At 63.5% G+C, this 27,986-nt stretch overlaps 1 protein-coding gene across 2 annotated transcripts in view; it reads right to left on the bottom strand.

The window, feature by feature from the left end:
- FBLN1 (fibulin 1) overlaps positions 1-27,986 on the bottom strand; it is a 77,732-nt gene that overhangs the window by 40,078 nt on the left and 9,668 nt on the right. For both annotated transcript variants that reach the window (XM_080661130.1, XM_080661129.1), the window contains exons 2-14: positions 24,265-24,370; positions 22,161-22,293; positions 19,957-20,128; positions 17,433-17,492; positions 16,057-16,158; positions 14,915-15,052; positions 13,678-13,815; positions 8,982-9,125; positions 7,834-7,962; positions 7,097-7,222; positions 4,573-4,692; positions 3,463-3,594; positions 1,662-1,785 (exon numbers count right to left, since the gene is read on the bottom strand). In XM_080661130.1, coding sequence (XP_080517256.1) covers positions 1,662-1,785; positions 3,463-3,594; positions 4,573-4,692; positions 7,097-7,222; positions 7,834-7,962; positions 8,982-9,125; positions 13,678-13,815; positions 14,915-15,052; positions 16,057-16,158; positions 17,433-17,492; positions 19,957-20,128; positions 22,161-22,293; positions 24,265-24,370 — 1,624 coding nt within the window. The remainder of the gene's footprint in view (positions 1-1,661; positions 1,786-3,462; positions 3,595-4,572; positions 4,693-7,096; positions 7,223-7,833; positions 7,963-8,981; positions 9,126-13,677; positions 13,816-14,914; positions 15,053-16,056; positions 16,159-17,432; positions 17,493-19,956; positions 20,129-22,160; positions 22,294-24,264; positions 24,371-27,986) is intronic.

Genomic DNA, 27,986 nt, shown 5'->3' with positions numbered 1-27,986 from the left:
GAGCTCCTTCCTTCTCTGTTTAGTGGGTGTCCACACCCCACTGTGGCCGTGCCCTGCACCCCCTCCCTCTCTGCCTGACTCAGTTCTTCTTGCTTCATTTAAGCATTGCCTAAGCCAGTGGTCGGCAAACTGCGGCTCACGAGCCACATATGCCCTCCGTGGCCTCAGCATTCCTGAACTCTGGCCATCGCTGGTTTTGCAGTGCGGCTAGTGGGCAGGGGCTGGGGGCCTCTCAGTCCAGGTGCCTGCACACAGTAGGCCGGCAGTGAATGGTCCCCAAGCAAGTCAGGAAGTTTCTCCTGCACTGAGGGTGGCGAGGGCTTGGGGAGCACACAGCAGCTGAGGGGAGGTCTGCAGATTTCACACAACCTCAGCGCGCAATGCCAACCCGCCCCGCCGCGGCTCAGGAGGCATGAAGACCCGCACAGGGCAGCCTCCCGCCTTCTACTTTCCGGCTGTGAATGAGGCCGGCGGCGGCAAACAGCAGAGGCGGACGGAGCCATGGGAGAGGGGACTTACAGTGACAAAGGGCAGCACAGCCTCCATTGAGGACACGGCTTCCTTACCCGGAGAAGGGCCCCCACCGCCCGCTGGCCATTGCGTAACCACAGCCTCTTTGGAAGGCTGCACACTCGCGAGCCCAGTGCCGGAGCGCTTTCCCAACCAGCCCAGGGAGGAAGCGGGCGCTGGGTTCCAAGCAGACAAAACACGCCGGGCACAGAGCAGACTCGGGGGAGGGCGCGGCTGCCGGGGGACTGGGCTGTCTGAGTCTGGCTGGAACCTGCTCCGGATTTCAACACGCTGGAGGCAGGGCCAGGACCAGGAGCCAGGGCCCCGGGGCTGAGCAAGTGGATGCTGGGGCCCGGAGTACCATCTGAGAAGGTAGCGATCCTCCAGCGGGAGAAGCGGGCTCAAGGTCAAGGGGCCAAGCGCGCAGTCAGCCTGCTTGGGCGCTGGCTGGGAGCCATGTCCAGAGGCTAGAGGACGGCTCGCGTCTGCACGTTCCTGAGATTGTCTCCCACCGTGGAGCTTTTCCTGAAACAGCTGACCGGGGTGCTAACCGAGACTAAATAAAATCGGGGGGGATGGTGCGCAGGGAGACCCCGGGACCTCACTGCCGCCTGAGGAAAGGGGATCCCTGACATCCTGCAGGCAGCCAGGGGCCTGGGACGAGTGAGCTTACAATGACATGTGGCCACGGAACCTTCCACGCGATTCCCACAGTCACTGGGCTGAACGCACTCTGGCTTTCAGACGGGTTCTCCTAACAATGCCGCCCCAACCTGTCACGTGGGCCCACCTGGCGTCGTCGCCACCGCCATCTGATTCAGAGCATTCTGACATCTGTGTCTTACAGACGAGGAAACCGAGGCCCAGAGAGCTGTCCCCAGACCAAGTTTCCCACTGGGAAACGAGAGGGCTGGGTTCTGCCAGGCTCCACGCACAGGCTGCTGGGAGAGCAGGCCCACCGACCTCCAGCTCCTGGGAGACCTTGGTCTCTGTGACCAGTCTCCCGGGCATTCAGGGGCCTGAGAATCAGGGGTCCTGAGTTTCCCGAGACCCCTGCGGGAGGGCACAGCTCATTAACCACCTGCCCAGGCTGGGAGGCGCACCCCCAGGAAAGCTGACACAGACAGACAACTGATGGCCGAGGGACTTACGTGTCCGCGGAGCGACGGTAATTCTCCGGACACTCGAAGGCCAGACAGCGGAAGCTGCCCTGGATGTTGAAGCAGGTCTCATTGATGGAGCAGTTGTGTATGCCGGTCACACACTCGTCAATGTCTGCAAGAGACCAAGGCAACACAGTGAAGGCCAAGGCCACCCGAGCAGTCCCCACCCGCAGACAGGGGTGCTGGGGCCTCCCACCTGCCAGGGTCGGGGTGCGGATCGGGCCATCCTTGCCCTCCGTTGACTGCTCTCTGGAGCAGTGCCCTGTGCCAGCTCTTTTATTTACAGTACGTTTAATTCATAGAGTGTTTACCGATTATTCACAATCCCTGGAATGAGCAGAACAATGATCATAGCTAACACTCTGATGGCCCTGGAAATGCTTCACCGAGTTCCCTTAATTCTCCTAACAACTCACTGAGGCAAGGACTGTTACTCTCATTTGGGGGAGGGGGGCTGGCCTAAGGTCAAACATCTTGTAAGTGGCGGAATCGCGCTTTGAAGCCCGGCAGGCTGGCGCCAGGGTCCATGCTCTGACCAGCGGCGCCTCTCGGCAGCTCCCGAGGCCCATCGCCCTCACCTTACGTGACTCAGAACGTCCCAGCGAGGAAGGAGCGGAAGCTACGAGCTCCGTGTTACAGCTGAGGAAACCGAGGCCCAGCGCGATTCTACTACGTGTGCCCCGTGTCCAGGGTCAGCGATGTCTGGGCTGGACATGGGGAGCCTCCCGCCTTCCCACAGCTCTCTGGAGCAGCCAAACGGTGGGGCCCAGGGGACATCACTGAGCCAGGAGGCATCTCTTAAGGGGGCCGAGCGGCTGACCTCAGCGGAGCAAGTGATACTTCTAATCTCACAGGCCCAGCCAAGGCTCAGGAGTGTGTGTTTGCTGCGTCTGGCAGGACCCCGGGGCTGTGATGAGGCCCTCAGAAATGTGAGAACAGCCCGGACCCGCTGAAGGGGCCTCCCAGGACACGCCCAGCTGCTGCCTGGGGTCAGAGTCATCTTCTTCAAAACCAGAAATGACATCTGCAGAACCGGGGGCCTCTGGAGCCTCTGGGTCGCCAGCCCCATGTGGGGGCTCAGGAGGAAGGGGCTGGACAGATCTGACCTCTAGATTCAGCCTCGGGGCCGATCCCGGAGGTGAGGCAGTGACCCAGGCAGGTCACTCGCTCACAAAGATCTACTCAGCACCCCGTTACCGAAAGGACGGGCACAGGCCGCAGGCTGACCCCGGGAGCACATCACGTGTGGGAGCCCAGGGTCCCCCCAATTAGTCCAGGCCAGAGCCATCCCCCAGCCCCAATGGACCCTCACAGCCCTAGAGACCCTGGAGCTGTCACACAGCCAGACCACACCCTCCCCCCGCCTGGGCAGGGGTGGGCCCCTTAGCTCCACCCTCTGCTCACTGTTTGCCCTTAACGCCTAGCAAGGTCTGGTCCCCAGGTCTGGTCATCCGGCAAGGGTTTGTCGAATGACTGAGTGTGAACTCCACCAACAGCACTGTGCTGTGGAACAGAGTCCTCAGTGAGGACTCCCCATTTCCTCCCTGGCGGGCCTCTTCCTGAAGGCCATCAGCCCCCGGTCCGGCCCTGGGGCTGCCGAGGGCAGGGTGGAGTGCTCAGAACCCTCTGTGGACAGGGGTGCTGGGGGTGAGGGCAGGTGGGGGAGACCATGGTACCTGTGGAGGCCTCCCCTCCCCTTCCTGAATGCACCCCGCCGGTGGTGTGGCCCGGTCAGCCCAACACCGGAGCCCCAAGTGTGCCCCGCGCCCGCGGAGCCCAGCTCGCTCACCCTGGCAGTTGCGTCCATTGGGGGCCAGCCTGTACCCAGTCGGGGGGCAGCTGCACTGGAAGCTCCCGGGGAAGTTGATGCAGCGGTAGGAGCAGATGTGGCCGCCAGTGGGCAGGGCGCACTCGTCGATGTCTGCAACAGCAAGGCCCACCCTCAGCGCCCGTGTGGCCCCGGCCAGGCCGCGTGTCCCCAGGGGGCCAGGCTGGGGCCGGGGAGGGCAGCCGCACAGGGCCAGCTGGACACGGGAGCCCTCCAAGTGCCGGGCTGGGGTGGCGTCAGAGAGCATTGCATCAGAAGGGGAAACAGGCCCAGAGAGGGGAAGGAGCCAGCATTGGGCCACACAGCAAGCTCACGTGGGGAAGGAGGCGGGATGGGGCTGAGCCGACGGGACAGGCAGGGCTTCAGAAGGACCCAGGTCAGGAGCCCTGGCACCGGTCAGGAGCCCGCGGCTGGCAGGGGCCCCGGTGCTCATCGCTATGAACGTGCTGATGAAGACCCTCCCGGGACGGCCACAAGCCCGCAGCGGCTCAAGCCCTGGCTGTGCCAGGCGCTACAGGAAGCGCTTCTGACTCGTCACGGGGGTTCATCCTCCGACTCCCTGGAGCGTGTGGGGTGCACCCCATGCTGAGGAGGAGGGCCCAAGCCAGGGAGGGGGCCTCAAAAGTCAAGGATTGCCCTAACCGGTTTGGCTCAGTGGATAGAGCGTCGGCCTGCGGACTGAAGGGTCCCAGGTTCAATTCCAGTCGAGGGCATGTGCCTTGGTTGCGGGCACATCCCCGGTGGGGGGTGTGCAGGAGGCAGCTGATCGATGTTTCTAACTCTCTATCCCTCTCCCTTCCTCTCTGTGAAAAATTAATAAAATATATTTAAAAAAAAAAAAGTCAAGGATGTGGGTGGCCCCGAGCCCCCTCCTCACCCCTGGGGGTCCCGGCCACACGGTGATCACCACCGTTACGTGTTTATTAACGACAAACATGGCGAGTGGCTTAGCTTCTTTCCAAACCTCGCTCTCAGGGCGGGCAAAGGACACCCAGTCACCTCCGTCAGAGGGAAAGCCAGCGGCCCGCCCCCAAGGGCGCTGCGGACGGATGGCGCAGGGAGCAGCCTCACCCTCGCAGGTGACCCCGTCCGCGTCGCTGAGCTGGAAGCCACGGCGGCAGTAGCACTGGAAGGAGCCGTAGACGTTGGCGCACTCCTGGCTGCAGGGGCTGCTGGTGCATTCGTTCACGTCTGAAAGAGGGTGCCCGGGTCACCTCAGAGCCACGGCCCGCGTCCCCGGGGCCGTGAACACAGGCGGAGAGCCGGAGGTCCTCGAGTGCGGGGCCGGGGGCCGCCTGGGGTCCCCAGAAAGACAGAGGGCTGGGTTCCCCACCCCCGCCACGGCCTGCTTCCAGCTGCACCCTCTCCCGTCGGACGGCAGTAACAGCCTCTGGCCTCAGCTCCTTCCATCAGGCCGCCGCCTGGTACCCGAGTCCTTCTAGCTCTGGTGGAATGTGACCATGTCCTCCCGGCTGCACTTCCCAGACAAGGTCCCTGCACTGAGGCCTGCATGACCCTGTCGGTACGCCAACACCTGGTTCGCCAGCGCTCGGAACTCCCCGGGCCGCTCGGCAACTCTGGGCTCTCGTTCATCTATTCCCTTTGCTTAGAGCAGGATCAGCACACATCCGGCCCCCGACTTGTTTTTGTAAATCAAGTTTTACTGGCACACAGCCACATGCATTCACTTACTGCGGTCTCAGGCTGCTGATGCCCATAACGGCAGAGTTGGGTAGTTCCAACAGAGCCTTTGGCCAGTAAAGCCTAAAACACTAAGGGCCTTTTAGAAAGGAAAGCTTGCCACCCTCTGCCCACAAGTCTCTTCTCACATTGAGCTTCTGCGAATTCTTAGCAGGGCAGGGGGGCCGAGCAGCTGAGAACGTCCATTAGCTGCTCCCCCAACCCCCACCCCATGTTTCATCCCTGCAGCCCCACCCCCAGCCTGGCTGCACCTGCCCACCTGCCCCTGCCCAGCGTGGCTCCGTCACATTCCGGAGACATGCCCTGAAGGCAGGGACATGTTCTAACGACACACTTTGGGGGCGCCTTGTAAAGGCCTAGTGGGATAACATGCAAGGTTGGCCGGGCCTGGTTTTGTGTCCACGACACTGCCCACTGACACAGAGATGAGTGTCTGCCCTCCAGTCACTTAGGGGGACCAGGGACGGCACAAGCCTTGGTCGACAGCAATGATGGTACGAGACGCCGCCATGTCACCAGCGCCCCACTTCACACCAGCCGTGTGATGGCTGTTCATCTGCTTCCTCTCGTCTCATCCTCGCCACCCCACAAGGTGGGCCCTAACATCCCCATTGTAGGGACCAGAACCCCGAGGCCTAGAAGTGCCGAGTTATGCCTTCCAGGCCACAGACAGGGCAGAGCAGGGATTTAAGCCTAGGCCCGAAGGGCCCCAGTGGGAAGCTGGTTCCTTGCCAATAGACACGAGTTGGGTCTGGTCCTTGGGGACAAATCCCAGGATCCCGGGGGAAGCGCAGGCGCCAGGCGCACCATCGGCCTCCGGTCTGAGAATGACGAGCGCTGGGGCACAGCCTGGCAGACGGACCTCACCCACCACTTCCCCTTATTCCCGGATCTGGGGCCTGCCGCATCTGCGTCCGGCTGCCCCGCGGCCCGGGCACTGCCCTGCACAGGACAGGGCTTGACGGGCAACGTGGGGGGTCGTCAGGGCTGTCACAGGTCTCCACCTCCGCTGACCTCAGAACCTGAGCCCACAGGAGGCGAGACATCCGCGGAGGCCCAGCACGTCCGAACCCCGCGCTGAACACACGGATCACATCGCCATCCGTCAGGGGTCCGTGTTCCCGAGAACCCAGGCTCTCGGACACTCAGAGACACCCCGCCCCCCGCACACTCAGAGACCGGAGCCCTCAGCATGCAGCGTGCCCTCCACTGGTCCTCCGAGGACGGGGGCCCCGGCCCCCCTAAAACGCCTGCCGGGAACATTCGACACCGCAGAGAACCCACTGCGTTCCGCCAGCGCCTGGCTGCTGCCCTCGCGCCCGTTTCTCAGGAACCGCAGACGTGCGTGCTCTCTGTCCCTTTGAGGGGCACCTCCTGCAGCCCGGCCATGTCTCCAGGGACGGGGCCGCGTGTCTGAAACGCGCCCGGCCCGGCTGCGGGAGAGGAGCCAGCTAGACCCGGCCAGCCTCACGGCGCTCCCCCGAGCACACGGGCATCTCAAACCCCCTGCTGTTTAGGTGGCATTGAGACCAGCGGCCACCAAGGTCTCTCCCCCGCCACAGAGTCTCCGTAAAATCTGACCAGCCTTTGTTTCTCTTTGACGCATCAACCCCACGTCCCCCATGAGGCTACCAAGGCAGGCGAGGTCAGCCACTCCCCAAGGTCACGGGAACAACTGGCGGCTCTGCGGCCTCCGACCCCACACGCTGACCCCACACTCTCCCCGCATCTCCGCCTGTGACCCAGGTGTGCGGCCCCCGGGACGCAGGGAAACTCGGGCAGCACCTCTGACAAGCAGCCTTTCCCCAGGCGTCCCTTGCTAACATGCCGTCTCATACGGGCTTGGACGCGGACGTGGGTCAGCCCCCCCGAGGCCACCGGGCCCGGGCCTCACCTTCGCAGGAGCGGCCGTCGGGCGCCAGCCGGAAGCCCACGGAGCAGCTGCAGTGGAAGGAGCCCAGCGTGTTCTCGCACTTGTGGCTGCACAGGCGCCCGGAGTAGCGCCGGCACTCGTTGATGTCTGCAAGGCAGCAGGCAGGGCTCAGGGCACGGTCCCCCCTCCATGCCCCTCCGCTGGTTTCTCAGAGGCAACGCGACTTGTCCCCAGAACGGGGCAGGTCAGCACACGGGGGCCTGCCCCCCACTGCCCCCCCACCCCGTCCTTCCACGACAATGCCTCTGGGGGTGTGCCCACCCCTGCGTTCTCTACCCCGAGCTCTGAGGGCGGGTCCAGGGGCTCTGACCAAGGGTCCCTGGGGGTGGGCAGGGCAGGTGAGCCAGCAGGGTCTGTCCCTGCTCCTGGGGGCCATGCCATGCTGTCTGTTCTCGCTGCCCTGGCTGCGCGCACAGCTTGGGGCCTGCGGCTCTGCATTTGGAGAGTGAATCTCTGGAAAATCACTAGTGTTTTGGGCATTTTTCCAGGGGCCGGAGCCTCACAGACACTCGGGGGTCTGAGGTGACGGGGAGCACCGGTGTGCAGGGAGACCGGCTCAGGCCGGGGAGCAGGGGGGCTGCAGAGCCGGAACTGGATGGGTCTCCGGACTCGGGGCCTTGCTCTGAGGAGCAGACCACGGTCACTCTGGGAAGCAGGGGCTGGTTCTGTTGGTGCCATCTGGCCGGGACCCCACGCACCCACACATGTCCTGCTGATGCCATCGAAATAGAAGCCGGCCTTGCACTCGCAGCGGAAGCTTCCAGGGGAGTTCACGCAGAGGTGGCCCGGCCCGCAGGGCTCCGAGGGCGGCGCGCACTCGTCCACGTCTTGCAAAGAGAAAGACACGTTGAACACCTTCAGTGTGTGTGTGCGTGTGTGAGTGTGTGTGTGTGAGTGTGTGAGTGTGTGTGTGTGAGTGTGTGTGAGCATGTGTGTGTGTATGAGAGTGTGAGTGTGTGTGAGAGTGTGTGTGTGTGAGTATGTGAGAGTGTGTGTGTGTGTGAGTGTATGTTTGTGTGTGTGTGAGAGTGTGTATGTTTGTGTGTGTGAGTGTATGTTTGTGTGTGTGTGTGAGAGTGTGTATGTTTGTGTGTGAGAGAGAGAGTGTGTATGTTTGTGTGGGGGAGTGTATGTTTGTGTGTGTGAGAGAGAGAGTATGTTTGTGTGTGTGTGTGCGTGCGTGCTCCCAGGATGATCAGAGGGAAGGAGCCAACTGAAAGGTACATGACAAAGCAAAGCAGCATCGTTTATGCTTCCACACAACGTCCGGAGCACCTACTGTGTGGGGGGCCCGGGCTGGGGAGACAGCTGCCCCTACTCGCAGGGACTCGGGTCACAATGACCTTCGTTACGGCAGGCAGTGCCGCTGATGGGGAGACGCTGAAAGAGTGCTCTGGGGGTGACGGGGAGGAAGGCCCGTTGGCCCGCAGGGTCTGGGCCCTGGCTCCAGGATATGGGGGGCAGGTGGGCAGAGGGAGCAATGCAGGAGGGAAGGGAGGCTTGTTCGGGGAGCAGCAGGACCCACTGCACCTGGATTAGACGGTGTGTGAGTTGGGGGCCGCTCGGGAGGACAGAGCTGTAAGCAGGCACCTGCGTTCTCTCTGTCACCGCTGGGGGCGGAGCACGGAGGGGCAGGAGAGCGAGGGACAGAGCTGGAGCGTGGGCGGCGGGCCTGCTCCTGCAGCGTCCAGGCCGCGCCCATCAGGCCTGTGCCTGAGATCAGCAAGGGACGGGGGGCCAGGCAATGGCTGCCCTCTGGGGACCCACTCTCCCCCTCCAGAGAAGGAAGGCTGTGCTGGCAGCAGGAGCAAGGTCCATTCCAACTGGCTTTCTTTTTAATACCAACCAACACAGCGGGTCCCCTCCTCGTTGAGATGGTAGCCACGGCCGCAGTTGGGCACGTTCTTCTGGCACGTATAGGAGCCCTCCGTGTTGATGCACGTGTGCCCCACGGGGCACGTGGGGCTGATACTCAAACACTCATTGATATCTGCAGGGGAAAGACAGAGACGCCGTGGTGAGCCACGGAGCGCTCCCGCAAACCAACAACCGGGCTGCCAGAGGAACCCACACCCCGCCCCTTTGCCAAACCACAGAGGTGCGGTGACGCCTGCACCCTGCACACGCTGGGCCTCCGCTGGCCCCAGATCTCGCCAGTGCACACCACCTGACACACCCTGGCCCGTCTTCCGCCCCTACATCTCCAACACCTCCATCTTCCTCAGCGCCGAGTCCAAAGCTGCCACCTGGCCTCCAGCCCCCCACAGCCAGGGCCCCTCTGAGTCCCGCCGGTGGGCCTGGCCACCTGGGTGCCAGCCGTGTCCCACTCCACGGGTCTACCGGGCACCCCCCCGAGCAGGCACGGGCTAAGGGAGACGGGTGGCCGGCCCCTCGGCACCAGCCCCCTGGCCCTAGGGAGGCTCTGTGCTCTCTCTCCGGTGACCGGCCTGGCCCCCCGCCACCCACGCGGGTCCCACCTCTGGGCCTTTATGCACACAGTCCCTGCCTAGGAAGCCGCCTCCCTCGTCTGCCCAGCTTGGTGCCACCTTGAAGGAGACACTTCCAGCCCGCCCCCACCTGGGCTCTTGGGGCCTGCGCGGACTCCCTCCCTGACTGAACACGACCCCCTCCCCCACAGGGACCTGGGCTGTGGGCCTGCGATGAGCCCACACCAGCAGAGATGCACCAGGAAACAAACAAGGAGCGCCACGTGCGCTCACTCCTCACGCTCCAATCGCTGCCAGACCCCACCGGCGGGCATCCTACCGGGGGTCTTCTCCAAGGACCTCCATTTCTGAGTGTCACACAGACCCTTACAAAGCACCTACAGGCAGGAGAGGCCAGGCGAGGGCCCCCAGGCTGAAGGCAGAAAGGGGGATCAGCCCCCAGCCACGCCCACCCGCCTCAGACAGATCAGCCGGCTGCTCGCCCACGGCAGCCTCCTCGGGGCAACCTACACGGAGCCCGCACGTCCCCTGCCCGCGGCCACACAGCTGCCCGCGGCCACACAGCTGCCCACGGCCACACAGCTGCCCGCGGCCACACAGCTGCCCGCGCAGGCAGGGCTGGCTGTATAAACAGGACGCTCCCAGCTCGAGGCTGGAGCTGGCGGGGAGTCTGGGGCGGGGTCTCAGCCTCCCACCCGGCCTGTGACACGCAGTGGACTCAGCCCGGCCTTTACCGGCCCTGGAGGCGGCTGCCAGGCCCTGCGGCGGCGAGGCTGACGCCCCCCATCGTCGAGTCCGTCACGGAGAAGCGTGGGCCTCGGCCCGTGTCAGGGATGAGTGCTCCTTTAGCAATGACAGCGCTCCCTCCCTGCTAAGCCCTGTGCTCGCCAGCAAGACCTACAGTTCCCAAACTCTGTGCCATGGAACCCGGGTGCCCCTAGAGACGTCGTGTGCTGTAGAGAGGGGGTCCCAGCCTGCGAGCTCCCTGACAGTGGGCCAGGCGGCCACTGAGTGAGTGAGGGGGAGAGTGAGCAAGCAAAGACCAAACTACAGGCGTCCTCAAACTACGGCCCGCGGGCCACATGCGGCCCGCCGAGGACATGGATCCGGCCCGCCAGGTGCCGCTGCCTGTCCTGCTGAGCAGCCGACTCGTCCCGGGCCCGCAGTGCGCATAGGAATTTGTTCATAGTTTTTTTTTAAACTATAGTCCGGCCCTCCAACGGTCTGAGGGACAGGGAACGGGCCCCCTGTTTAAAAAGTTTGGGGACCCCTGGCCAAACACGTGGGAAAGGTCCGAGGAGTTTGGGAATGTCCTGCCCAACCTCTCCCTCACCCGGGAGGCCCAGGGTCCCAAATGTAAAGGGCCCGTTCACTCCGTTTAACCCCAAGACCTTGGGGCCCTTCACTGCCCCCGCCGGGACCCGAGACCATCGGAGACCCGCCTGCCCCGGCCCCTTCCCTCGGCCTCGCTGACCAGAAAGACCGACGGTGAGCGCGTGGAGGGACGGGAAGGAAAGGAGACCCCACAAAGACCTTGGTCTCGTGGCCCTCGGGGCCCGCCTCACGGTCCCAGAACACTCTACGCTCTACTTCAGGGAAAGAGGCCCCTGCTCTCCAGGGCCTGTCCGCCCTGTGCCCCGGCCCGCGGGCCGAGCTCCGCAGCGTCCGCTGTGGGCTGTGTGGCCGGAGGGGCGGCCCATGGGCTTCCAAGATGCATTGTGGGTACACGAGAGGGCAGTGCTGCCACCACTGACGGCACTGACGGGGCGGGGGAGCGAGCGCGCCGTGGGCAGAGGTGTGCAAGCAGGAGGCGCAGGGCCTCCGGACACCCTGCTGTGCGCTCTCTCGTGAGGAATGATGCTTCCGGATACTCCAGTCACTTCTGAAAGACGACCGGAGGCACAGACACAGGGGGTGCCCAACACTGTTAATGGGGGAGCACGCGCAGCAGCGTGGCCCGTTCTTCACAAACAAACCCAGCGCTGGGGCTGGGGCTGGGTTTGCTTTGGTCGGTAAGAACGCACACAGCTTTCACAATCAAAACAGCATCTCAAAACGAATCCTAACCTTGGGGGCAAGGATGGGCCGGGGCTGAGGGCTGATCGTGGGCTCTGCGCCCACAGAATAACAGGCGCTGGCGGCGGGCCCTCGGCCACGTCCTGGGCCCTGGGCCCTGGGCCCTGCGAGGTTCTGCACCCCCTCGCCCGGGCTCCCCACCTGAGGGACAGCACCATGACTGTCCCCCCTCCCGCTGCCCCTGTGCCTCCCCGCCCCGGACAGCGCTGCACTCCTAGAGGGAAACCAGGGCTAAGCGGAGACTTGGAAGTGCCCTGCTTTGTGGGACTCGGGCTGGCCTTGCCATGAGTCAGGGTTTCCATCCCGGCAGCTGTGCGCCTCCTCGGAGGCCCCTGGAGCCGCAGCAGGTCCTGGCAGGCCCTCCCCCTGCTGGCCCTGGAGAGCGGGCCTCTGCTCACTGCCCCCCTCAGCGACCACAGCTGGGCTGGCCTGGGGCCAACCCCAGCAGCTGAGGCCCCCACAGGACGAAAGGGGAGCTTTAGGAACAAGACTGGGGTTGGGTTCAGGGGAGGCCCTGTCCTAAGGGGTTGCTGCTCTATTTCTCTTGACATATGGGGGCGGGGGGGGAGGCGGTTAAATAAAACGGTTTTCCATGCAAACTACCATGTCCACACAGACCAGCTCCGATTCATCAGGGAGGGCGGATGGAGCTGAGACAGAACTCGCAGCCCTCGCTCAGGGGGAAGCGGCAGCCGGGAGGTGGGCTGTGACCAGCGGCGCCTGCAGCTTGGATAAGGGAGCAGGGCCCGACCTGCAGAGGCCAAGGGCAGGCGGCAGAGCTGGGCTCAGGTGCCAACAGTGACCGAGCAGGTGACCCAGCAGCTGCTCCCGCCCCCAGGCTCCACCCCCTGCAGCTTCTCCATCTCGGCCTGCCTTGCCCCACCTCCTCCTCGCTCTAAGCCAGTGGCTCTCAGCCTTTCTAACGCCGCGACCCTTTAATACAGTTCCTCATGCTGTGGTGACCCCCAACCATAAAATTATTTTCGTTGCTACTTCATAACTGTCATGTTGCTACTGTTAATGAATCGTAATGTAAATAGCTGTGTTTTCCGATGGTCTTAGGCTCTACAGCAGCGGTTCTCAACCTGTGGGTCGCGACCACTAGCGGGGTTGCCGAAGACCATTGGAAAACACAGATATTTACATTACGATTCATTAACAGTAGCAAAATGACAGTTATGAAGTAGCAACAAAAATAACTTTATGGTTGGGGTCCCCACAAGATGAGGAACTGTATGAAAGTGTGCGGCATTAGAAGGTTGAGAACCACGGCTCTAAGCTCACACAGATCGCCTTGCATGTTCCCCAGGTCTCCTTTGATAGCAACACAGGCTTTTTCTCTTGTGGTGAAACATACGTAACAAAATTCACCATTTCACCACGTTTAAGTGCACAGAGCAGTGGCACTAAACACCTAACACTGTTGTGCGACCACCACCACCATACATCCACAGGCCTTGGCGATTTTCTCCAGCGGAAGCTGTGCCCTAAACCCTAACTCCCCACGCCCCCCAGCCCCCCTGCCTTCCACTCTGTGTCTATGAATTTGACTACGAATACAGATGATTTTTTTAACATTTTTTTTTACAGACCAGACCCTTCGGCCACCTTGCTGCAGCCTTGCCCCAAGCCACAGCCAGACGTGATTACTCCCATGTAATCCATTAGGAATTGAGGGTCGAAGGAAGAAAGTGAATTGCCTCAGGTCCCTTAGTTCAAACCTGACTCCAAAACTCAAGTGCTTTGGCCCTGGGGCCAAGCTCAGCCCGACAATGGTTTTTGTCAATAAAGTTTTATTGGGACACAGCCCTGCCCCTTTGTTGGCATATGCGTGGCTGCTTTCCCACAGTTGCAGCAGAGATGGTCTGGCCCGCAACGCCGGACCTGTTTGCGACACGGCCCTTTCTAGAAAAAGCTGGCCGACCTCTGTTCTATCCGCCATGAGCCCCCACATTCTAGGGGGCCCAGCACCGGTGGCTCGCCCCGCCTGTGGCCCCGGCAGCCTGGCGGCAGTCTTACCAATACAGTTGCCTAGAGCATCTTGTATAAAGCCGCTCTTGCACTGTAGCTTGGGTCTGCAGCGGAAGGATCCCAGAGTATTCTGACAGATAAAATCGGGGAGGCAGTTATGAATACCACTCTCACACTCGTCAATATCTGGTGCGTCATAAAAAAAGGAAATGGTTAGCAAGAGTCCTGCCAGAAGCATCTCACAACACTTTAAAATCACAAGCAAGTTTTCCAAAAAATGCTCATTACTCAGGCTCTAACCCAAAACATTTCGATAGGGAGGTCACGTACTACAAGGGCCCGGGTTAGCCAAGTGGTGCTGGCACTGCACAAGGCTTAAAAAACGCTGACTTCCCCCCAAGGCTCTCAGGAGACAAACGTCCTGTTACATAATAAATAACCCGGCCATTCTCCTGGCAATACGTGGGCATTTGGTTTTCATTTCAGGCTGCGCACATGTTTTGTTTAGATCATAAAGCGATGATCTTCGTGGCAATAAACACTGTCTCTATAAACTCATTCATTCCCGACTTGTCATAATATGACAAACATGAGCAATGGTGATTCTCAGGATCTGAGTGTTGGCTGCCCTTCCCTTGAAGTTCAAGGCTGTCAAATGCTCAGAAGTGTATACTCCAGCCGGCCAAGCCCCTGGGTTCTCAGGCTCCAAGCCACCCAGCGCGCCTGCGGGGGTGGCGCGGGCGGCCGGGCCGGGCCACAGCCCTCAGCCTTCGGGAGGGCGTGCCTGGCTTTCGAGCCGCCCTCATAATTCAACCGACGTTTTTACACAAGTGGTTTGTTGTCTGAAGGGCTGGAACCCCTCAGCACAAAACTATGTTCCAACAGATCCTCATCAAAGCCTTATCTGCCAAATAGCATCGCTGGCTCGGTGGGGGGAGGCCGGCAGCCAGAAATGTCATGTTTTTATTCCTGTGGAAGGCGCTTTGAACTTCAAGGGAGCCTGGCTCAGATGGGAGCCAGCTGCTGGGCGAGATATATTATCTGGACTTGGTAACAAGCACATGTGAGCACCTGAAACGCAACCCTGGCCTTGATTTTAAAGGCTCACGCTCTGAGCGACTTCAGAAACCCAAACTGGGCACTGTCATTAACTCATTAGCTCCAGGTCAAGGGGTAACCCCCGGGTGCGCAGCACCCCGAGCCCAGACCCAGGGAGCCCAGGGCCGCCGTTCCCACCCCACATCCCCCCGGGACAGGAGGGTCTCCACGTGGAACCACGTCGCACCTTTGCAGTCATTGTCCTCCGTGAGCTCATAGCCCGTCCCGCAGCTGCTGTCCCGCTGGCAGCGGAACGAGCCCACGGTGTTGATGCAGGACTCGCCGAGCCGGCAGCTGTGAGTGCCCGTGATGCACTCGTTCACATCTAGGAGAGAAGGGCAGCGCGGTGTCAGCAGCGAGAATGGCGCTTTCTCAGAAGGAAAGTTCCAGAAGGCCAGAGCGGGTGGGTCCCTGCTCCGACCCAGTCTCCACGCCTGCGTGTTGGAGCCGGACACTGGGTGGGAGTCCCGGGCACCCACCACGGAAACAAAGCCATGGCGTTTCTCCCCTGGTGAGTTTCTGAGCAAAGAGCCAGGCCAGGCGGCGTCCTGTGAGCCTTCAGAACGTAGAAGGGGCCCGACTCCTGACAGGGGCTGAGGGGGCTGCGGGAGGCTGAGAAGGGCTGAGGGGGGCTGAGGGGGGTTGAGGGGGGCTGCAGGAGGCTATGGAAGGCTGCGGGGGGGGCTGAGGGGGACTAAGGGAGGCTGAGGGGGACTGAGGGGGGCTGAGGGGGGCTGAGGGAGGCTGCATGAGGCTATAGAAGGCTGAGGGGGGCTGAGGGGGGCTGCAGGAGGCTATGGAAGGCTGAGGGGGGCTGAGGGGGGCTGCAGGAGGCTATGGAAGGCTGCGAGGGGGCTGAGGGGGACTGAGGGAGGCTGAGGGGGACTGAGGGAGGCTGAGGGGGACTGAGGGGGCTGAGGGGGGCTGAGGGAGGCTGAGAGGGGCTGAGGGGGGCTGAGGGGGACTGAGGGAACTGAGGGGGGCTGAGGGGGACTGAGGGGGGCTGCGGGGCGCTGAGGGGGACTGAGGGGGGCTGAGGGGGACTGAGGGGGGCTGAGGGGCGCTGAGGGGGGGCTGTAGGACCTGCCCAGGCCACTCAACAGATCCCAGATCCAGAGCCTGATCAGACCCCACACCCAGCCCCAGCTCCCAGCACGGTGTTCATGTTCGCCCGGCACATGGTACAAATGCCAAGGATGCTGGGAGCCGGTCCGGGCTGTTCCCCATGGATGGGCCCCGAGGTGCACAGAGTGGGGCTGCCCGGATGTCGGCAGAAGCAGAGGCCCCGGGGCAGCGGCCTGCTGTCCGTCCCAGAGCGCGGGGCGTTACCTTCACAGGAGACGCCGTCGGCCAGCAGCTGGTAGCCCACGAAGCAGGAGCAGACGACCTCGGCGCCCGTGTCCCGGCACTGCTGCTTGCACGGCCCGCCACCTGCAACCGACAGCGTGAGCTGCGCCGCGCCGGACCGCGCTTCCCAGCTCTGCCCCGGGGGGCTGACACACAGGCAGGCTGCAGCCACCGCCTTCCCTCGGGGCACCCCAGGGTCTGGCTCTGGGCACCCCCAGGGCCGCTGCTCCAGGTCCCAGCCCCAGTGCCTCCAGGGCGGGCTCTGTCGCTGCAGCAGAGCTGGGAGGGGCAGGGCAGACAAGAGGGGGCGCTGTCCCCCCCCCGCCCCCCGCTCCACAAGGATATTGAGGGCCCAGGCCACACAGGGAGGCGGGCTCTGGAGAGGCCCCTTCTGTCCCCACATCTCCGAGGCCAGCCAGGCCCCAGTCCCACTCCCCGAGCTCAGCCACGCTGTCGCTCCCCAGCCCCGAGCCCTGACCACCTCCGCCAGCATGATGCCCCCAGAGCAGGTCTCATGAGGACGACCCTCTACCAGGTACAGATGGTCCCGTACAGCCTGACTGCCCAGCCCCTGGGGGGCGCCCACTGCGCCAGCCTCCCCCCACCCACCTCCACTCCCGACGCCCCAATCCCCTGGCGATGTTACTTTCCCCTCTAACCTACCCTCACCCATAGCAGCTGTCCCCCCCTCAGGAGACCCTCCAATGCCCCCCCCGGGCCCGCAGATCTGAGGCTTCCTGGGGCCCTGACCCCGTACAGTGCCCGCACCCCTTGGCGATGAACTGGCTCCCTAATCAGCACCCCAGCCACAGGGCAGCTGCCGCATGGGCCGGGGACGGCCTGCCCGTCTACACCTAATGGTCCGGGAAGGGAAGTGCACGTGCTGCATGAAAAACAGGCCCGCACGGCCCGGGGACCCTACGTTTGCAAGTGTCTCCCCTGGGAGACAAATGGGTGTTAGCGATGGCTCAGTGGGGCCCAGTGACACCCCCTCCCCTGAGGGCTCCCAGCCTCAGGGCAGCTGTGTGCCCGCTAAGAGCCTGGGAGGTGGCTCATGTGCAGGCGGGCGCTGTGGGCGGAGGGTTTCTAACACCAGCTTCCCCCCCCCCCGCCCCGGCTCCCTCTCCAAGGCCACCCTCTCCCTCTCCCTCTCCCTCCCCTTCTCCCTCTCCCTCCAGGCCCTAGCTCGGAGGGGAGGAAGCGAAGGAGCTGGGGCGCAGAGGACAGAGTGACCCAGTGACTCCCAGCCAGAGGGCAGCTCCCAGGCGAACCTGAGCACCCCCCCCCCCCGCCCCGCCCCGAGGTCAGCTCCTAAGGAGACAGCACTGACTCTGCTCATTGCGGCCACGCGGCCTCACCTCGGCAGCGGTCATTCAGGTACGGGTCCTCCTGCTCCTCCTCCGCCTCCGAGAGCTTAGCTGCGGGCGGGACAGGCAAGGACACGTGACCACCCCAGCACCCCCACCCCAGCACCCCGTTAACCCACCCCAGCGCCCCCGCCTTCTCTCAGGCACTGAGTAGTTTGTCTTCTTGGAGACATCAGGCAGTAATGCCCGTCTGCACCACCCCTAACAGCTCAGTGTTCACTTGACCCTTTTAAAAAGGGAAGGGCGCGCATACACGTGGCCAAATCCCCAGCAGATCTGTGAACAGAAGCAGCATGGGCCCGAGGGCCTGGAACCTCCCGCTGACCTCGCAGCCTGTCACCTTGTCCCAATGACTTGAGTATTTCAGCAAAGGCATCTCGGCCGGCTGTCAATCACGTCGCACCCTCCACAGCGGCAGCAGCAGCGCACCGGGGAACAGCCTGCTGCTGCGGGGGATCGGGTGCCCCCAGGGGCCGGAGCCCTAACCCGCACCTGTGAGAGGACTCACTGGGGAAGGGTCTTTGCGGATGATCAAGTAGGATGAGGTCATTGGGGTGGGCCCCGATCCAACGACTGCGCCCTTATGAAAAGGGGGGATTTGGACACAACCACCGACAGTGAGACAACGCATGCCTGTGTTTCAGCCCCACCCAGGCGGTGCGGTTCTAGTACTGCCATCCTGGGACACGAAGACCCTTCCTTTAGGCCGTCTGCCTGCAAAGCTCAACGTGGTGCCAGCCATCAGCAGTCACTCCCTCGGTTCAAGCAATAAAGGCGTGGGAGCGTCCGCTCTGGGGTCGGCCCTCGGCACAGCCCAGTGTCCCACCAGCCATTCTGGCGGGAGACAGGAGCCATCTGGGGCGGCAGAAGAGCCGGAGATATGTATCGAAACAAGACACAGACCAAGAAAAGTCCTCCCCAGAGGCCAGAAGGAATTCTCCCCCAGGATGAAGGGTTCGGGTTTAAAGTAAAAATGTCATCTCTGATTTCAAAAGTCAAGGAGCGGGCTGGAATGTGGCTCCAGTCCCTCTTTACGAGGGAGCTATCGGAATCAGCCCCAGGGCAGCGAGGGGGCCCCCCCGGAGATGAGAAACCAAGAGTAAGAAATGAAAGACTGGCCCATCTCACCCCACACCCTGGGCTGCCAGCTCCGAAAGCCACAGCGATGGATGACCTGAGTTAGGGACCTCGGGTCTGTGAGCTCCTTTTTCCTAAGTCCTTCCTGCCCTCACCCCACTTTTAACTGGGGGGATGGGGGATGGGGAGGGGCTCAGAGCGAGAAGGAAGTGCAGAGCCTGCAGCAGGCAGTGCTTCGGGCACATTCGAATCCCCAGGAAATGGCTGCATCAGGGGAAGAGATTAGGCAACCCAGCGGCCTCCTCACCCATCAGCTCCAGGCCCGGAGGCGTCAGGGTTTGCCTGGCTGGGGACAAATGGACGGTGCAGAGACCGAACCGGTGGACACGGGCAGGGAGCTCTCAAAGCTGCTCCCGGGTCACTGGCCCTTTGCTGGGTGGGTATCTGTTATTCGAAAGAGCACAGCTTGCGACGGGCGAGTGGCACCCCCAGCCTCGCGTCTACACATCATCGAGTCCAGACGGAGAGAGAGGCCAGTTCTCGCTCCTCTGCGTGCCGGCCATGGGACCTTGAGCATCAGGTCCTCACCCGGGAAACAAGAGCAAGGCCAGCCCCTCACCCTGCCCAGGGCTGTCGGAGGGACAGGGAAGAACTGTGACAGCAAATGCGTATGGAACCCGGCAGGCGCCACGCCACTTTGCACTCCTTCTCCCCTTAATCCTCCCAGCAGCCTTACGGAGTGGGGCCGTCATTACCCCCATTTCACAGATGAGGAAACTGAGGCCCGGGTGAAGCAGTTTGCCGAAAACACAGGTTAGGACAGGGATGTGAACCTGATCCGTCAGAGCCCAGAGCCCACGCCCTCGGTCTTGCTCCAGGGCAGGGGGGTCTCCGATGAGGATACGAACATGAACTTGCTCTGACAACTACAATCTGTTTGCAGCTGAGTTAGAGGCAGCGGTAGATGTGTGTGCGGACCCTGCCTGTTGTGATGGTTAATTTTATGTGTCAGCTCGGTGGGGCCGTGATACCCAGGTATTTGGTCAAACACTAAGTCTGGATCTCACCGTGCCGGTATTTCCAGATGAGACTAACATTCAAATAAGCAGACTTTCAGTAAAGCAGATTGCTCTCTGTCACGTGGCGGGCCTTGTCTCATCAGATGAAGGACATAAGAGAGAGCCGAAGCTCCCCCAAGCAAGAGGGAACTCTGCCAGCCGCCGGCCTTCGGACTTGAGCTGCAAGATCAGCGCTCCGGGTGCCTGCCTGCCGGCCCACATGCACTTACACCGCCGGTGCCCACAACTGCGCGAGGCAATCCCGTCACCTAAATCAGTCTCTCCCGCTCTCTCCTCTGCGCACGCACGCGCCACTGGCTGTTCCTCTGGATGGCCCTCGCTGACGCACTGCCCAGAGGGGAGAGAGGGGAGTTAGTTACCTGTGTCCTGCAGGTGCCCATTGTCTGCAGGGGCGAAGTCCGGGGTCTCCTGGCCCTTGACGCAGCAGGCCCGGAAGACCAGGCCGCACTGGTAGCCGACCATGAGGCTGTACTCGCAGCTCTGGCCCTGGGCCTGGGCCGCCCGCCCCAGCAGGCAGCAGTGGCAGCACCTCTGCAAAGGGTGGGACCAGATGGAGCAGTCAGACACCACACCACGGCCTCTCGCCCTCCCAGGCCCACGCTCCCTCCCGGGCCCACGCCCCTCCCGGGCCCATGCCTCCTGGGCCGCAGGACACATGCTGACCACCTCTCCTAAGTGGCAGCAAACAGCGAGGCAGGCCGAGCCCACATATCTCCCAGGCCCTGCTTCTGAAAGGACCGTCACGGGGCCTGCACCCGGACTTGTTCCATGGGCCCCTCAGCACCCTGGCCTGCCAGCCCCACGCCTCCAGGGAGAGGGAGCATGGGAGGGGCCTGGCAGGTCACACGGGGCTCCTGCAGCTTCTGCGGGTCTGACATTTCTCCCTGGGCTGGAGCCGAGCCTGGAGCGGGAATGTGCACATCTCCCTGGGGGGGGAGGGGGGGGGAGTCCGGGCCCAGGAAGCAACTCGTGCATTTGAAAAGCCCAGGAACCTCAACAAACAAGCCCTCGGGGGAGGGGCAGAGTCGCTGCCTGTCCCCTGGACCCCGGCACTGCCCAGAGTCACACCTGAGCCTGGGCACAACGTCCCCCTGACGGATGGAGGGCCCCTCAGTCTTTACTCCTAAGAGGAGCCACTTTCCAGAGGCCCATAACGGGCATGGGGGGGGTGGAGCGGGGGCGGGGCGGGGGCAGGAGGCCGGCTGGGCCTCCCGGAGGTGGAGGAGGTGCGGGTCCTCCCGGCCGGTCTGCTGCCAGCGGGCGGCCCCTCCTCCACCTGGTGCCGCATGAATCACCCTTCCCCGAAACACACATCACTCATCCGCCAGCGCGACCTGTTCCGCTCCCGCTAGAATGTTCCATGCTCTTTCTGGACCTCCCTTTCGCTCACGTCTGGGGACGCGGCGAGCTGCCTGCTATCTGCCAGGCAGACGGGAGGGGCCCTGGCCAGACCGCACCACCCCCGCCCTGCTCCCCCTCACACCACAGCCTCCTCCCAGGAAAGCGCAGCAGGCTAACCGGCTGGGGGCAGGCGGACAGAGGGGCGCTGGGCCCTCCCTTCTCCACGGACCGCTCCCCGGCCCCGGCCCAGGCCGTGTGGGGAATGCCCACACAGCTCCCCTCGGGATCCAGGCTTCACTTCCATCCGGCTCCCGACTCCCGCGCTTCCTAACTGGGATCAGGAAATGCCTTTTCCAGGGCGTCCAGCTCCTCACTGGGCACCTCAAGCGATGCCCTCTGACCAGGCAACTGGCCAGCCCGAACTCAGGGCCAGCCTGGGTCCCACCCTCGGGAGGGGAGGGGGGAGGGGGCAGCCTGGGCAGCGCATTCGTTTATCTGCAGTTTCCAGTCCTGGGAACGCTGTCTGGAGCGCCCCACGCCCACACAGAGGCGCCCCCTTCCAGGGCAGAGGCCCCAAGGACCGGCCTGGAGCCCCGGGAGGTCTCCTCGTTCACGCACAGCTCAGTGCCCCCTCAGTGCCAGACCCTCTGGGCCTGATGGACCCACTTCCCGCTCTGCCTCACCAACCCCTCTCCTGGGGGTCCTGAGAAGCCACTTTGGAAGGTGGTCCTCTTTGAACCTCAGTATCCTCTTCTAGGCAGTTATAAAGGTCATATTATTGGAGGCCTGGGTAGGGGCCCATTCTGAGCTCTGGACCCTAAGTAGCCTTGGAGGGAGAGAAGCTTAAGGATCCTGAGTGTGTGTGTGTTGGGGGGGGGGGAGGGCAGGGGCGGCCTTGAACTGAGAGGAGGTTCTGAAGGCCCGGAGCCCGGGTGACCCCTGACCTGGCCTCTGCTTGAAGACCCAGGACTAGAGTCCTCAGGGCAAGGCTGGATCCCTCCGTCCCCGCTTGCCCAGTGCTCAACTGCGCCCAGGTGTTGCCCAGGGTTCAGGATGAAACTGGAGGAGGCGGGGAGACTGGAGTGCCCCCCCTCCCTCCTGGGCGGGGTCCCCTGCTGCTCTAAAGGGGAGGGGCCGGAGCTAGGGGTGTGGTGGGGGGTGCTTGGCCTCCGCTGATGGGCCGCCGAGCTGGGAGGGCCCCGCGCTGGCAGGAAGGGCTCACCTTCACGAACACGGCCTCCAGGCTGGCGTTGGCGGCGGGCACGGCGCAGCTGTCCTGCTCGTTGGCCAGGTTGATGCCCGTGGCGCAGTGCAGCTCCTCCAGCTGGCTGTGGCAGCACTGCTCCCGGACCATCCTGCGGGGAGGCGGGCGCTGGCTGGTGAGGCTGCGGCTCTGCGGGGGCTCCCCACCCACCCCCTCTCACCCTGACACACACACACACACACACACACACACACACACACACGCGCACACGCACACGCACACGCACGCACACACAGCCATGGCATACAGAGTGCTCAGTAAGTGTTAGAAAGACTAACCGCAGGGCAGGGTGTGCCTGGGGCGGGGTCAGGAGACCCAGTTGTCCCACCAGAGCCCCGAGTCCCCTCCCCGAGCTCTGAGCCTCACCCACAGAACGTTCCCCTCCGTCTAAAAGCTAAAGGCAGCCTGCCCTGGCCGGCAGTTAGGTGTGACTGTCCTTCAGTGGTTAGAATGTCGGCCTGCGCACACCGAAGGGCTGTGCATTCGCTCCCTGCCCCGGCCGGGGCACGTGCAGGAGGCAACCCATCGATGTGTCTCTCTCCCATGGATGTTTCTGTCCCTCGCTCCTCCTCCCTCCCTTCCACTCTCCCTGAAAGCAATGGAAAAATATCCTCAGGTGAAGATTTAAGACACACACTCTGGGCCAGAGCCCTTATCCTCCTCCAAGTTGGATTCATCTCGACACTCATCCCCGTTTCCCAGACTCCGGGGAGTAGCTCCAGAGGTGGAGTAGCTTGCCCAAGGCAGCGGAGTAAGGGACAGGCAGGCGAGCAGGAATGTGTAAGTCACAGGTGTGGCTCCCGCCAGACCCTAAATAACCCGGGCTTCGGCCCAAACCAGCCAGGGCAGGAGGGGCCGCCGAGCGGCACCTGTCTGGAGACTGTGGGCCCCCCCCAGCCTCCCTGTGCTGCGGCCAGACCACCTCTGCCCTGGGCAGCAGCCCCAGCCCGCCCTCCCCCCACCCAGGGCTCTGCACCCCGCTTCCCCTGGGGCTCCAGAATGCCCTGGGGCTCTGGGATGGATGCGTCGGCTGCTCATGCTTTGCGTGGCCTTGCAAACAACAGGCATGTCACTAACTGTCGGGAAGAGCAACCAGATATGCGTCGTCCACCCATCACGCGAAATATCAGCTGAACAGGAAGCACGTGCTGGCGAGGGTGCGGGGAAAGGGAGCCTCACGCACTGCGGGGCGGGGGTCGGGGGGGGCCTGCGCCACCGCCCGTGGGGAGCAGCGCGGCGGTTCCTCAGAAAATGAGAAAGCGAACTGCCCTCAGACCCAGCTACCCCACTTCTGGGTGTGTCCCCAGCCTTTCCCATCTCGCGGCCCACACAAACTAATCCCGCGGCACGCCAAAAAACGTACATTTTTCCTGATCTGACCCAGAGAATGGTCTCATTTTGATTCACTCACACCGGGTAGCTATGGTGTTGACTGTTGTCATTTTTCTCGACAATCTAAGGGGCAGCGTCCGTGCCCCTGACTAAGCAGGCAGGTGTGGCAGGTTCTAAACCTTCCCTCGGCTTCCGGTGAAAGTCACTGCCCTGGGGGACCCAGCACCCCGTCACAGCCGCTCGCAGCAGCGTGGGCCGCCCCTCAGGGGCCTGACTCAGCCACAGCATGGGTGCACCGTGGGGACATGGTGCGGAGCGCAACCCGCCGGTCACAGCGGACGAGTGCGTTCGCTGCGTATGAGGAGCCGAATTCACGGCAGGAAGGAGGGTGGTGGGCGCCGGGCTGGGCGGGGAGGGGAGGGAGGAGAGCTGGTGTTCCTGGGACCGAGCTTCCGTTTGGAGGGTGAGAAAGTTCTGGAGGCGGTGGTGGCGATGGCCGTATCCCGGGAAGGTGCCAGCACGCGGGCGTGGTGGGAGTGACCTGGCCCGTGTCCCGCTGCGGTGGGGGCCGTCCACCAGACCGTCGTGCTAGTCGCCCAGCCGAGGGGCCGACGCCCGCCGAGGCGGGGCAGCACAGGGGCAGCGAGGCCCGTCGGGGCGGGGGGGGGGGGCGGGCGGGCTGCCCCTGTGCTGAAGGGCACCACGCGGGGCCAAGGCCACGGGAACGCACCTGCACTCCTTGGACTCCGAGGCGTAGGGCAGCGAGCAGTCCCGGTGCTGCGTGGCCATGCGGTGGCCGTCCGCACAGCAGGCCTCCATGGGGACGTCTGCGCGCGCTGTGGGCGAGAGGGGGCAGGTGAAGAGCGACACCCCATCCCCTGCACGGGGTCCCCTTTGACGGGCCGTGTCCCTCAGGTGGCGGGGACTCCCCTCCCACGGCACCCCTGGAGGCCCTTCCTTCGGTCTCCACTCCAGCACCAGGCTGGTCTGAGAGGCCGTGGGCACGTCCGTTTCTCTCTCTCTTTTTAAAAATATGTTTTTATTGATTTCAGAGAGGAAGGGAGAGGGAGAGAGAGAGAGAAACATCAATGATGACAGAATCGTGGATCGGCCGCCTCCTGCATGCCCCACCCTGGAGATCGAGCCCACAACCCGGGCATGTGCCCTTGACGGGAATCAAACCCAGAACCCTTCAGTCCGCAGGCCAACGCTTTATCCACTGAGCCAAACCGGCCAGGGCTTTTTTATTTTTATTTTTTTACTGGTTTTTAGAGAGGAAGGGAGAGGGAGAGAGAGAGAAACATTGAGGAGAGGGAATCATTGATCGGCGCCTCCTGCACACTGCCTACTGGGGACTGAGCCCACAACCCAGGCATGTGCCCTGACTGGGAATCTAACTGGTGACCTCTTCGTTCATGGAACGCGCTCAACCACTGAGCCACTCCAGCCGGGCCACGTCCATTTCTTTAGTCACTCGGCAACTCGTACTAGAAACCCACTGGGCCCCTGGCCGGAAGCACACCCCCCACTCCCTCCTTGAAAGGCCTAAACCCCAACTAGTATCTCCCAAACCCGGTGCTGAGGGCCTGCAGCTCAGCACCCGGGGCCCCGCCCACACGCTGGACACTCAGACGGGGACCTGCCCAGGCGGGGACCCTGTCTCCACGGTCCAGAGGGCGAGAAAGACGGGTGCTGCTGACAGAGGCCTGACTGAGCCGCTGTCCAGCAGAGCGGTCAGGGCATCCAGGACACGACGGACCCCCTCCAGGCCAGAGACGGTTTGTGCCATGAAACACGAATGGTGCAGAACGGGGGAGCCTGGGGGTCCCAGCAGGGCTGGTGCCAAAAAGTGGGACAACCGAGGACGGCTTCTCATGTGGGAGTGGGGGACCCAGCCTGGCTAGTGGGGGACGCACACCGGGGAGGGAGGGGAGAGAAACATCGATGTGTGAGAGACACGGTGACTGGCCGCTTCCCGCACATGCCCGGGACCGGGCCTAGCAACACCGGCCAGGACTCTTTTTGTTTTGTTTTGTTTTTTAATGTTAGAGAGAAAGGAAGGGGGAGGGAGAGAGAGAAATATCAGCGTGAGAGAGAAACATCCACCGCTTGCCTCGGGGAACAAACCCGCGACCCGGGAATATACCCTGAACAGGAATCCACCAGCGGCCTTTCCCCGGGGACAGGACGGCACCACACCCCGGGCGGCCGCGGCCTGCAGCCACGCTCGCAGGAAGGAGACAAAGCCGCCCTCGCCCTCACCCTCGCCCTCGCCCTCGCCATCGCGGCTGGATCAGGACTTGACGGCCATGGGAACAGGGCTCTCCAGTCCCCAGCCTGGCTCTGCGCCCCACTCGGGCCGCTGCCCCCACGGGCCTCTCTTTGTACGAGGAGAGGACCCCCCGTGCCCCAGGAGGAGCAGAGGGTAGCAGGGTGCCCTCCGCCAAAGGGGCTCCCGTGGCGGAGGTTAGCACCGCAGCCTGTGCGGTCAGGGTGGGAGGCCCGGGCTCCGAGAGACTCCGTGTCCTGGGCTGCCAGCGCCCCGTGGGTGAGTCCCGCCAGGCCTGGCCGTGTTCGGTGGCGCCGACGGCCATGGTGCTCTGTTTGGGCTCATTTGTCCTCCCAGGCCGGGCCCTCGGGTGGCCCCGGGAGGAGGCTCACTCCTGGGTTCAGCACCAGGCCCGACCTCCTGGAACCCTGGCTTCGACTCCCTGCGGTCAGCGCCACGAGCCCCTGTGCAAAGCGTCTGGACCCCGTCCTGCAGGCAGGAGGAGACCCCGCAGCTGCCCGGAGACCGCCGGTCAGCGCCTGGGAGGACCTGGCCAGGCGGCCCTGCACACGCCGGGAGGGGGGCTCATCCCAAACCCAGTCCCGCAGCAGCAGCAGCAGCCGCTTCCTTCCCAGACCCCGGGACTCAGAGCCGCTCTCCGCAGTGCGAGATGGGCCGGCCCCGCCTCCCCGGGCTGGGGAGGGGGTCAGAGGTGGTTAGGTTCAGGGTGACGGCGACCCGGCCAGCCCGCCTGTCCTCTGGCCCCAGCTGACCTCTCTCCCTTTCCCCGACGGTGCCGCTGGTGAAGGCGGGCGCCGCCACGGGCTGGGGCTCAGAGAGCGTTGCCTGGCAGCACGGAGCAGGGAGCCCCCAGCAGGGAGCCCGCGGCCATGGGACCTCGAGCGCCCCTTCCTCCATCTCGCCCAGGTCATCTCAAGAAAAGCACTCACAACACAGGGGCCTTATCTGTCAGATAAAACGTGGCTGTGGGTCACCCCCAGGACGACTGGGACTCAGCCATATGGCCTGGCCCTGAGGCTGCCCCCCAATCCGCCCCCCATGCAGCCGACCCAGCTCTGCTGCCTGCGGTCCCCCTCATGGCTGCTCCCAGCCTCGCCCAGCCCTGGCCCACCCCATCCAGTCCCCGCCCCGCAGCCCCCTGGCCGCCCGCCTGGGGCCCTCTCACCCCTGTGCCTGGAGCGCTGCTCACCATTTTCAGCCTCCATCGGCCTGGCCCTCCCGACCACAAACGCCTCGCGAGCTGGCCTGAGCGCTGCCCTGCACACCTGGCCCGGGCGGGCCCGCAGCCCGTGCCGCGGCGAGCGCCTGGCTCTGGAGAAGACAGGCTTGGAGCTCAGTGCCTTCCTGCCCTGCGGCCGGGCAGGTGACCTCTCCGAGCCACAGCCTCGCGGCAGCGAGAGGGGCCGGGAACACGGTGCATTTGCCGAGACGATGGATCAGCTTGAAAAGCCCTGAGCACAGTGCGTCCACTCGGCAGTGGCCTGAGCATGTGATCAAAGGACAAAGGGGACTTGTTCACCAATGTCCAGGAGCGATGGGGGAGCCACGGCCCGTCTCGGGGTGCAGAGTTCCCTGGGGATGACTGGCAGCTCCAAAGCCTCCCTGGGACGGACTGTGCGGCTCAGACACCGAGCCGCTCGGCCGGGAGAGCTCTGTGCCCGGAGCCGCGGGAACGTTCGGAAAGGGTTCCGCCCGGGAATCTGGAGCAGTCGAGCCTTCCTCTCAGGACAGCAAAGGGGCGAGTCCTCGCCCGTCCCTGGGACGCAAGCAGCACCGGCTGCCAGAGCGGGGCACCTGGGGGCGGTGCCTGGGGGCCCGGCAGAGGCCTGGAGAGCCCCCAGCCACTCTGCAGTGACGAGGCAGATGTGGAGCAGAGGTGGACGGGGCGTCCCGTCTGTATGGGGATAAACAGCCCGACACACGATGGGCCTGCAGAGGGGGCCTCTCATCCACCCCATCAGCCCCTCAACCCCTTAAGCCCACTTCACTGTCGCCGCGCCAGGCACGTGCGTCACACTGTCCGGGGGAAATGGCCTCACTTCCAACCCATGGCCCCTCCCCGGGTCTGTCGTCTGGGATTTTTCACCCTCGGGAGTCACCAGCCCTGACTGATCTGGGACGTGACGGCACGTGGCCTCACGCCGGCTGCCCACCCTGGTCCA

The sequence above is a fragment of the Plecotus auritus genome (genome assembly GCF_963455305.1).
Source record: "Plecotus auritus genome assembly, chromosome: 3".
In the NCBI taxonomy this organism is placed as follows: domain Eukaryota; kingdom Metazoa; phylum Chordata; class Mammalia; order Chiroptera; family Vespertilionidae; genus Plecotus; species Plecotus auritus.
The sequence above is the reverse complement of the archived record's forward strand: the minus strand, read 5'-3'. Positions and strand labels throughout refer to the sequence as shown.